We start from the raw sequence: 11,480 nt of genomic DNA, 5'->3' as shown, positions 1-11,480 counted from the left end.
CACATCCAGCAGTGATGTCACACTCCCCCCCCATTTGACATCACACATCCAGTGGTGATACCACGCCCCCTGCATGACGTCACACTGCCCCCAGTGTCACAGCTGCCATCTCCCAGCTGTGAGTGCCCCCAGGCCAGCCACACGGGTGTGAGGCCATGCCAGCCACGGCGCTCCCTGTGCTGATGCCACACCCCCCTGTATGATGTCACAGCCCCTGCACGAGGTCACCCCAGCCCCTGCCTGCTGCTGACATCACTGTGACATCCCCACCGCCTGCCCACCCCCACACCACCACCTCACCGCTCCCCGGAGTGCCGTGGAACGGTGCCAAGGACAGCAGAGCCTCTGGCAGGGACCTTTATTGGGGCGTGGGGGGGCTGGGGCGGGGGAGGCCCCGGCGGCGGGGGGGCCCCGGGGGCGGCATGCGGGGGGCAGCAGCGGGGAGAAGCAGGGGGTCCTGGGGCTCGGCGGGTGCTGGCGGGGGTCCGGGGAGCACCTGGGCAGCCCTGCAAGCAAGGAGAGAGAGTCAGCACCATGGGCCCTGCCTGCACCCTGCCTGCGCCCTGCCTGCACCCTGCCTGCAGCCTGCGCCCTGTGCCCTGCCTGCACCCTGCCTGCACCCTGCCTGCAGCCTGCCTGCACCCTGCACTCTGCCTGTGCCCTGCCTGCACCCTGCCTGCACCCTGCACTCTGCCTGCGCCCTGCCTGCACCCTGCCTGCAGCCTGCGCCCTGTGCCCTGCCTGCACCCTGCCTGCACCCTGCCTGCAGCCTGCCTGCACCCTGCACTCTGCCTGCACCCTGCACTCTGCCTGCGCCCTGTGCCCTGCCTGCACCCTGCCTGCAGCCTGCCTGCACCCTGCACTCTGCCTGTGCCCTGCCTGCACCCTGCCTGCACCCTGCACCCTGCATTCTGCCTGCACCCTGCACTCTGCCTGCACCCTGCCTGCAGCCTGCGCCCTGTGCCCTGCCTGCACCCTGCCTGAACCCTGCCTGCACCCTGCATCCTGCCTGCACCCTGCCTGCAGCCTGCGCCCTGCCTGCGCCCTGTCGCCCAGGCAGTGTGCAGATGGCACCAAGCTGGGTGGCTGTGCTCTGCTGCAGGGTTGGAGGCTCTGCAGAGGGACCAGGCCAGGCTGCAGGGATGGGCCAAGGGCAATGGGATGAGGTTCAGCAAAGCCCAGGGCTGGGTCCTGCCCTTGGGGCACAGCAGCCCCAGGAGGGCTCCAGGCTGGGGCAGAGTGGCTGGAAAGTGGCCAGCAGGAAAGGCCCTGGGGGTGCTGGGTGGCAGCAGCTGAAGGGGAGCCAGGGGGTGCCCAGGTGGGCAGGAAGGGCAGCAGCAGCCTGGCCTGGCTCAGCAGTGGTGTGGGCAGCAGGAGCAGGGCAGGGATTGTGCCCCTGGGCTGGGCACTGCTGAGGCCACCCCTTGAGTGCTGGGTTCAGCTGTGGGCCCTGAGTGCCAGGAGGACACTGAGGAGCTGGAGCAGGGCCAGAGAAGGGCAGCAAAGGTGGGGAAGGGTCTGGAGAAGAGGGCTGGGGAGGGGCAGCTGAGGGAGCTGGGGGTGCTGAGCGTGGAGCAGAGGAGGCTGAGAGGAGACCTCATTGCTCTCTGCAGCTCCCTGCCAGGAGCCTGGAGCCAGCTGGGGCTGGGCTCTGCTGCCAGGGAACAAGGGACAGGAGGAAATGGCCTCAGGTTGCCCCAGGAGAGGTTTGGGTTGGACCTGAGAAGAAACTTCTTCCCCTCGAGGGTTGCCCAGGCCTGTTCCAGGCTGCCCAGGGCAGTGGTGGAGTCCCCAGCCCTGGAGGGGTTTCAGAGCCTCAGAGCTGTGGTGCTGAGGCCATGGCTGAGCCCCAGCCCTGGCAGAGTCAGAGGAGGGTTGGACTGGATGAGCCTGAAGGTCTCTTCCAACCAGAACTATCCCATGACTCTTTCTCCAGGCTTCCTGCCCTGCTGCCCTTTCCCCACAGGAGGTGATGCCCAGGCTGGCTCTGCTGCCAGCTCCTGGCTTTGCTCTCTGCTGCTGGGAGCTCCCTGGATCTGCCTGCAGCCCAGGAGCTTTCCTGGGGCAGGGAGAATCCCTCTGGAAAGGCTCCCTGCAGCCCCTGGCCCTCCTGTGCCTCCCCATGGAGCTGCCAAGAGCAGCAGCTCCAGCACCCTGGGCTGCAGAGGAGGTTCAGGTTGGAGATGAGGAACAATTTCTTTGCTGCAAGAGTGGTCAGGGATTGGCAGAGGCTGCCCAGGGAGGCGGTGGAGTGCCCAGCCCTGGAGGTGTTCCAGAAACCTGGGGGCATGGCGCTGGGGGCAGGGTTTGGTGCCATGGTGGGGCTGGGTTGATGTCGGACTGGATGATCTCAGAGGCCAGCCCAAAGACCTGCCTGCACCCTGCATTCTGCTTGCACACTGCCCCCTGCCTGCACCCTGCATTCTGCTTGCACACTGCCCCCTGCCTGCGCCCTGCATTCTGCTTGCACACTGCCCCCTGCCTGCGCCCTGCATTCTGCTTGCACACTGCCCCCTGCCTGCACCCTGCATTCTGCTTGCACACTGCCCCCTGCCTGCACCCTGCATTCTGCTTGCACACTGCCCCCTGCCTGCGCCCTGCATTCTGCTTGCACACTGCCCCCTGCCTGCGCCCTGCATTCTGCTTGCACACTGCCCCCTGCCTGCGCCCTGCATTCTGCTTGCACACTGCCCCCTGCCTGCGCCCTGCATTCTGCTTGCACACTGCCCCCTGCCTGCACCCTGCATTCTGCTTGCACACTGCCCCCTGCCTGCGCCCTGCATTCTGCTTGCACACTGTCCCCTGCCTGCACCCTGCATTCTGCTTGCACACTGTCCCCTGCCTGCACCCTGCATTCTGCTTGCACACTGCCCCCTGCCTGCGCCCTGCATTCTGCTTGCACACTGCCCCCTGCCTGCACCCTGCATTCTGCTTGCACACTGCCCCCTGCCTGCGCCCTGCATTCTGCTTGCACACTGCCCCCTGCCTGCACCCTACTCCTGGACTCTGCTCTCGCATCCCACACCCTGTTACTGCACACTGCCTGCACCCTGTCTGCACCCCGCTCTTGCTGTCTGCACCCTGTGATCCAGCTGCACCCTGCCGGCATCCTGCTCCTGCACCCTGCTCCTGTGTCTTGCCTGTGACTCCTCTTACCCTGCTCTAGCATCCTGTGTTCTGCCTGCACCCTCTTCCTCCACATTGTTCTTGCACCCCGCACCCTGCCTGCATTCTGCTCATGTATTCTGCTCCTGCACCCTGCCTGCACTATGCACCCTGGATGCATTCTGCACTGCACCCTGCTCCAGCATCCTGCCTGCACCCCACACCCTGCCTGCACTCTACTCCTGCATCCTGCCTGCACCCTGCACTCTGCCTGCACTCTGCACCTTGCTCCTGTATTCTGCTCTGCACCCTGAACCCTGTCTGCACCCTGCACCCTGACTGCATACTCCTGCACTCTCTTCCTGCATGTTGCCTGCACCCTACACTCTGCCTGCATGCTGCTCCTGCACCCTGCCTGCACTATGCACCCTGGATGCATTCTACACTGCACTCTGCTCCAGCATCCTACCTGCACCCTGCACTCTGCCTGCATTCTGTTCCTTAACCCTGCTCCTGAATCCTGCCTGTGTTCTGTTCCTGCACCCTGCTCCTGCAACCTGCCTGCACCATGTATCCTGCCTGTATTTTGCTCCTGCACCATGCACCCTGCCTGCATTCTGCTCCTGCATCCTGCCTGCACCCTGCACCCTGCATCCTGCACCCTGCACCCTGCCTGCACCCTGTTCCTGCACACTTGTCCCTGTCCATGTCCTGCCTACATCCTGCTGCTGCTATCTGCACCCTGCCTGCATCCTGCACCAGCATCTTACACTCTTTCTGCGCCCTGCTCTCACACTCTGCCTGTACCCTGCTCCTGCACCCTCCTTCTGCACCCTGCCCTTGCCCTCTTTGCACCCTGCCCACGCCTGCTCCTGCAGCTCGCACCCTCTTTGTGCCCTCCCCCTGCCCACACCCTGCCTGCACCCTGCTCCTGCCCTACTTGCAGCCCGCCCACACCCTGCCTGCATGCTCTCCCTGCCCTGCTCCTGCACCCTTCTCTTGCTTCCCACTGCTGCCTGCACCCTGCCTGCACCTAGGGAGGTTGGAGGAGGGGGTGCAGGACACATCCCCCTCAGGGTTCACACCTGCTCAGCCATCTAACGAGGCAGCTCTAACGAACCTCATGGCTCTAATGAGTGGCACAGGCCCTGCACTTGGCAGCTGCTGCCCCACTGCAGTCCCACTGAATCTTCACTGCAGCCCCTGCTTCGCTATTGCATCCCCACTGCATCCCCACTGCATCCTCAGTTCCTTTCAACCTCATCCCCATTGAATCCACACTGCATCCCCACTGTATCTTTACTATATTCCCCACTGCAGCCCCACAGAACCCTCCCTGCATCCTCAGTTCCTTCCACTGAATCCCCACTGCACCTCCATTCTTCATTGTATCTCCAGTGTATCCCACTGCATCCCTAGTCCCACTGTTTCCTCCCACTGCATCTTCAATTCCTCCCCACTGCATCCCCACTACACCCTCAGTTCTTTCCCACTGCACTCTCAGTTCCTTCCCATTGTGTCTTGACTGTACCTCCACTGCATCCCACTGCATTCTCAATCCCCTCCCCCTTCATGCCAACTTCATGCCCACTTCATGCCCATTGCTTCTCTTTTGTATCCGCAGTTCATGCTCACTGCATCCCCACTGCATCCTCAGTTCCTTCCCACTACATCCTCAGCTCACCCCCACTGCATCCTCAGTTTCTTCCTACTGCATCCCCACTGCAACCCTGTTGCTTCCCCACTATATCCTCAATTCATCCTTGATGCATCCTCAATGCATCCCTGCTGCATCCTTAGTTTCTTCCCACTGCATCCTCAGTCGCTTCCCACTGCTTCCCCATTGCTTCCTCAACTCATCTTCATTGCAATCCTGCATCCTCAGTTCCTTCCCACTGCACCCTCAGCTCATCCCAGCACCCTCACTGCTTCCCCATTGCTTCCTCATCTTTGTTGCACTCCTTCTGCATCCTCAGTTCCTTCCCACTGCATCCTCACTGCTTCCCCACTGCACCCTCACTGCATCCCCATTGCTTCCTCAACTCATCCTTGCTGCATCCTCAGCTCCTTCCCACTGCATCCCTAGTTCCTTCCCACTGCACCCTCAGCTCATCCCAGAACCCTTACTGCTTCCCCACTGCATCCCCATTGCTTTCTCAACTCACCCTTGCTGTATCCTCAGTTCCTTTCCACTGCACCCTCAGCTCACTCCCACATCACCCTCACTGCTTGCCCGCTGCAGCCTCAGCTCATCTCCACCGCATCTCCCCTCGCTGCCTTCCCACAGCACCGCAGTCCCATCCCGTTCCCGTATCCCCACCACTCACACAGCCACAACCCTCCCCACCCCCACCCCTCTCCCCGCGGTCATTCCCCTCTCCCTCCGGCCAGCACCAGGAGCACCACGGGGCGCAACCCCAGCCGGCTGCCTCCCCTCTTGCCGCCCGGTGCCAGCTGCTGCCGGGCGGCCTCGGGCACCGTGGGCGCTCCTTTAAATTTACCTTTTCCTGCCAGGAGACTGTGACACAGGCTTTTAAAAATAGCCTGCGCTGAGGCGAGGCGCTCAGGGTGGTGTTGCTAAGGGAGAAACCGAATCCGAATCTAGGACTTCGCCTCCTTCCCACCCCCCACCTCCCCAGCCCCCAAGTACTACGGCGAGCTCCCAGAATTAGGGCAAGCAGCCCGCGGGGTTCCACCTCTCGGGATCCAAAAGCCCTTCTCCTGGCACGGGGGAGGGCGCCGGAGTGAGGAACGACCCCGTGCCAGGAGAAGGGGGCATGGGTGGCACCTACCTAATCGCCGTTGCGGAGGTCACCCCCGCGGGTGCTGTTGGCGCATTCGGCGTCCTTGGTTTTCCGGTCGATCTCTCCCCCTTTGATCTTCTTGCGGGTCATGTGGCCGCGGAAACTCGCCTGGATCTTGGCCGCCGCCGCGTTGGCGTCGGGATCGTCCAAAGGGATATCCAGGATGTCCTCGTCCAGCTTCGTGCAGGCGCCCTCCTGCTGGGAGGCAATGAGCAGCGAGGGGATGGGGGTTAGAGGGTCTGCTGGTCCCTCAAAGGGATGTTCTCCAGCTCCCCCTCCCTCTGCCCCAGGCTAAAAGTTAGGAGTCTTCAGCTAAATTTGGGGTTGCTCGATGGATGTGAGAGGTCTTGACCCCAAAATTGGGGTTGGTTGATGGATATGAGAGGTCCCTGCCCAAAAATTGGGGTTGGTGGATGGATGTGAGAGGTCTTCACTTAAAAATTGGGGTTGATTGATGATATAAGAGGTCTTCAGCCCAAAATTTGGGTTGGTTGATAGATATGAGAGGTCTTCACCCAAAAATTGATATTGGTTGATGAATGTGAGTGATCTTCACTCAAAATTGGGGTTGATTGATGGTTATGAGAGTTCTTGACCCCAATATTGGGATTGCTTGATGAATATGAGAGGTCTTTGTCCAAAATGTTTGGGGTTAGTTGCTGGATATGAGAATTCTTCACCCAAAGCTGGCATTGATTGGTGAATATGAGAAGTCTTGACCCCAAAATTGGGGTTGGTTGGTGCATATGAGAGGTTCTCGTCTGAAGTTTGGAGTCAGATGATGGACATGAGAATTCTTCACCCAAAGTTGGCATTGATTGATGACTCTGAGAGGTGTTCCCCCAAATTCTGGGGTTAGTTGATGGATATGAAAGGTCTTTGCCTGAAAATTGGGGTTGATTGATGGATACCAAGAGGTCTTGGCCCAAATTTGGGCTCGTCGATGAATATGAGAGGTCTTGACCCAAACTTTGGGGTTGGTTGGTGGATATGAGAGGTCCTGCCCAAAGTTGGGGTTCATTGATGAATATGAGAGGTCTTGACCCAAAACTGGGGTTGGTTGATGACTATGAAGGGTGTCCACCAAAAATCTGGGCCAGCTGATAGCTACCAGGGGTCTTTATTTGCTAAAAACCAGGATCATTTGCCCCAAAAATGAGAATTCTTTGCTAAACATTCAGGTGAGTTGATAAATATTTGGGGGATTTCTCCCCCCAAAACTGAGAGCTCTTTGCCAACATGAGGCTCCTGTGCTAAAAAGCAAAGAGCCTAAAAAGAGAGGATTCTTTGCTAAAGGTCAGGATTATTTGCTAAAGATTGGGAGCCTTTGCTAAAAATCAGGATCATTCACTAAAAATTGGGATTATTGTTTGCCACATGGTAGGATTATTTGCTAATAATTAGCATCCTTTGCTTAAAATCAGGGTTCTTGGCTAAAAATTAGGGTTCTTGGCTAAATATTAGGATTATTATTCACTGCACTTTAGAATTATCTGCTAAAAATTAGAATGACTTGCTAAAAATCAGGAGCCTTTGCTGGAAATTAGGATTCTTGTTTGCTAACAATCAGGATTATTTGGTGGAAAATGAAGGTTCTTTGCTTAACATCTGGATCGTTTGCTAAAAAGTAGGGTTCTTTGCTAACCATTGGAGCACTTTGCTAAATCATTAGGGTTAGATGATAAACCTGAGGGGTCCTCCTCTGCCCCAGAGGAGTTCTTTGCCAAAGAAAAGAGAAGGTTCTCTACCAAAAGTGGAAGTTCTTGGGCTGCAGAGCTAAACCTGGGAGCTCTCTGCTGGAAATGAAGGTTCCCTGTTCCAGCTCAGTGCTCTTCCCCTGCTGCACAGCAGAGCTCTTTGCTGAGGGCTGAGCTCTTTCGGCCCAAGTTGGGGTCCCCTGCTAATAATTAGGCTTCTTCCTTGGTTAAAAATGAGAGTTCTGGGCCCCAGCTCGAGGCTCTTGGCCAAAAGCAAAGAGGGTTGGCGAAAATCAAAGGGGTTTTGCTAAACCTCCTACTCCTTTGGGGGCCTCTTGGAGGCTTTGCAGCTGGAAGTGCAGCCTGGAAGGTGTTTCACTTCCTGCTTATCCCTAAAGCCACCACCTGGACCCCTTGGCTGCAAGAGTCAGACCCCAGGAATCCAGATCTTGTTCTCTTGAGGGGTGGATAGAGGGAGGGGAGCACCCGTGGGAGCAGGGGTTGGGATTTTGGGAGCAGGGTGAGGTGTGCCTGGTCATGCCAAGCTGCCTGTGCCTCAGTTTCCCTTCCCCTGGCGTCCTGCTGCATCCTCTTGTATCCCTCCACTGGGGCCTCAGACCAAAAAACAGCAGGAATTTTGGGAGGAGAGCAATGCCAGAGGAGAGGAAATTATTCCCTACCCCCAAATAAAAGGACAAATCACTGCAGCCCTCTCCCCTCCTGCAGTATCCCCCCAGAACAGGTGGATCTGATGCTGAGGTCAAGGGGGTTGTGTGTGGAAAATCCATGGGAATATGGGAAGGAGCTGGTGTTGGAGCTCTGGTGCCAGCAGCAGTGCAGGAGGAGGGGTGGGCTTTTGGGGGTGGAGGGAAGGGTGTTTGGGAAGTGCAGGTCTGGGAGGGGGAGGGGAGGATTTGATGCTTTTCCCATCGGAGCATGCAGCGGCTCTGGGAAGTTGCTCAGGTTGTTTTCCTGGCGGGAAAAGGTGAAAGGAGGGAGAGAAGGAGCAGTGGCTGGAGTGAGAGGTCTGAGATGGAAAAGATACAGCCAGGGTGGAGAAGTTACAGCCAGGGCTGGAAATCCTACAGCCAGGAGAGAAATCCTACAGCCAAGAGAGAAATCCTACAGCCAGGGCTGGAAATCCTACAGCCAGGAGAGAAATCCTACAGCCAGGAGAGAAATCCTACAGCCAAGAGAGAAATCCTACAGCCAGGGCTGGAAATCCTACAGCCAGGGTTGGAAATCCTACAGCCAGGGCTGGAAATCCTACAGCCAAGAGAGAAATCCTACAGCCAGGAGAGAAATCCTACAGCCAGGGCTGGAAATCCTACAGCCAAGAGAGAAATCCTACAGCCAGGGTTGGAAATCCTACAGCCAGGGCTGGAAATCCTACAGCCAGGAGAGAAATCCTACAGCCAGGGTTGGAAATCCTATAGCCAGAGCTGGAAATCCTACAGCCAGGAGAGAAATCCTACAGCCAGGGTTGGAAATCCTACAGCCAGGGCTGGAAACTCTATAGCCAGGACAAAAGTCCTGTAGCCAGGAGAGAAATCTACAGCCAAGCTTGTAAATCCTTTAGCCTGGGGGGGAAATCCTACAGCCAGGGCTGGAAATCCTTTAGCCAGGGAAGAAATCCTATAGCCAGGAGAGAAATCCTATACAGGAGGCAGACAGACCTATATGCAAAGCAGAAATCCTATATCCAGGAGAGAAATCCTATAGCCAGGGGCAGGAAATCCTATATTCAAGGGAAAAACCTACAGAGAAGAGGGCAGATCTTGTATCCAGAGGAGAAATCCTATATCCAAGAGAGAAATTCTATATCCAGAAGGTGAAAATCTATATTCAGGTCTGGAAATCCTATATAGGGGTGAGGGAAATATATGCAGGGGAGAAAATCTATATACTGAGAGGTGTATCTTATATCCAGAGGGGAAAATCCTGCATCAAGGAAAGAAATCCTATATCCATGGGGATGAAATCCTGTGTCTAGGAGAGGAATCCGAACTTAGGGGGAGAAATCCTTTATCCAGGGGGTAAAAACTTACATCCAGGTGGAGGAAACATCTATCCAGGGGAGCAGAGCCTGTATCCAGGGGGGCAGATCCTATATCCAAGGGAGAAATCCTCTATCCATGTGGGTGAAACCTATATCCGTGGGGAGAAATCCTTTATCCAGGGGGTAAAAAAACTACATCCAGGGCAGAAATCTTACATCCAGGTGGGGGAGACTATATCCAGAGGGGCATATCCTATATCCAGGGGGGAAATCCTACATCTAAAGGAGGAAAATATATGCAGGTCAAAAATCCTATATTCAAGGGGCAACCAACATCCATGTGGGGGAAATCCTAAATCCAAGGGGAGAAATCCTACATCCAGTGGAAGAAATCCTATAAGCAGAGCATAAAACCCTGTAACCAGGGGAGAAATCCTACATCCAGGGGACGAAAAACCTATATCCAGGAGAGGAAAAACCTATATCCAGGGAGAGAGCCTACATCCAGAGGGAGAAACCCTTTATCCAGGGACTGAAAACTTACATTCAGGGGAGAAATCCTACATCCAGGGGGAGATATCCTGTAAGCAGAGGGTGAAAAGCTGTATCCAAGGGGAAAATTCTATATCCAAGAGAGGAAATCTACATCCAGAGCCAGAAATCCTAAATCCAGAGCGAGAAATCTTATATCCAGAGGGAGAAATCCTATACATGGGGCTGGGGGAGATGATCCTATAAGGGGGGAAATATCCGAGTGGGACACATCCTCTATCCAGGGTGGGTTTTGCCTCTCTGGAGGTGCCCAGGAGGGCAGATGGGTGCTGCTCCCTGTGCTGCCGGCTGAGCGGGAGGGAAAAAAAGGGGAGAAATTGAGGGGAAAAGAGGGGGGGAGGGGGGAGAGGAAAAAGAAAGGAGAGAAAGGTGGGGGGAAAGGGCTGCAAGAAGGAAAAAAAGGGAGGGAAAAGGAGGAAAGGGGAAAAGGCTGCGGTTTGGTGCCGGATCTGCACCCGGAGCCGACCGGCAGCCGGGCAGAGAGGGAGGCTCGCCCCGGGGTGAGGAGGGATGGGTGCAGCCCTGGTGCCCCCCTCCAGTTCATCCCTTTATCCATAAGGATCTCCCAATCCCACCTGGGTAGTGATTTCGGGGGTCGGAGGGGCAGAGCCCCGCGCCTGGCCGCCGGGCTGGGGCTGAGGGCACTTTGCCGCCGGGATGCTGGCGGCGAACTGGTGTGAAACGGAGGCAAAGGGGTGGCGGCGCCGGGGGTGGGATGTGGGTCTGCAGGGTGGGTGTGGGGGTCCGCAGCAGCGCTTGGGTGGGGGCGGGTTGAGCTTTGGGTGCAGCACCCACACCCCCCCACACCCCCTCCACCTCCTCCCCGAAGCCCCTCCGCCGCCCCCGTACCCGAGCAAAGCAGCGGGGAGAGCAGAAACTAAAAAGGCAACAAAGCGACATTTTGGGGGGGGGGGATGGAAAAGAAGGGGGGGGGGGCGAGGGAGGGCCACCTACGTTGCAGCAGTCCATGGTGGGTGGGCCGGCGGGTGGGCAGCGATGGGCGAGGGGCTCCGGTGGGCTCCGCGTTCCCCGGCAGCTCTCCGGCGCGGGTGGCAAGTTGAGCGGAGCCGCTTGCCTACGTAAGGCGCAGCTCCGCCGGGCGAGCCTATCAAGGCCCACAGCTGCCGGTGCCAGGCTGCCAGCGGGGGGTGGGCACTGGGGGGTGTTGCTGCTTGGGTTTTTTTTCCCTTTCTCCTCTCCTTTCCCTCTCCCGGATGAGGAGGGGGATCTTAGCTCTTCGCCTTTCTTCCCCCCTCCTCTCCCTGCTCCCTCCGCTGCTTTTCCCAAGCGCCGCAGGAGGCAGCGGATGGGAGCGGAGTTTGG

At 57.5% G+C, this 11,480-nt stretch overlaps 1 protein-coding gene across 2 annotated transcripts; it reads right to left on the bottom strand.

Moving 5' to 3' along the window:
- Positions 1–343: 343 nt before the first annotated feature.
- Positions 344–11,273, bottom strand: NRGN (neurogranin). Of its 2 annotated transcripts, none has more exons than XM_064173055.1 (3): positions 11,112–11,273; positions 5,898–6,107; positions 344–506 (listed from the first exon to the last, which is right to left on the bottom strand). In XM_064173055.1, the coding sequence occupies exons 1-2, from the start codon at positions 11,124–11,126 to the stop codon at positions 5,898–5,900; spliced, it is 225 nt and encodes a 74-aa protein (XP_064029125.1). In that variant the 5' UTR covers positions 11,127–11,273; the 3' UTR covers positions 344–506. The 2 variants fall into 2 exon arrangements, with proteins under 2 accessions (XP_064029125.1, XP_064029126.1); XM_064173056.1 differs by having other exon boundaries at positions 5,898–6,104; positions 11,112–11,271.
- Between the last annotated feature and the right edge of the window lie 207 nt (positions 11,274–11,480).

The sequence above is a fragment of the Pogoniulus pusillus genome, chromosome 38 (assembly GCF_015220805.1).
Source record: "Pogoniulus pusillus isolate bPogPus1 chromosome 38, bPogPus1.pri, whole genome shotgun sequence".
Classification (NCBI taxonomy): Eukaryota; Metazoa; Chordata; class Aves; order Piciformes; family Lybiidae; genus Pogoniulus; species Pogoniulus pusillus.
This window is presented reverse-complemented; position numbering and strand designations above follow the sequence as displayed.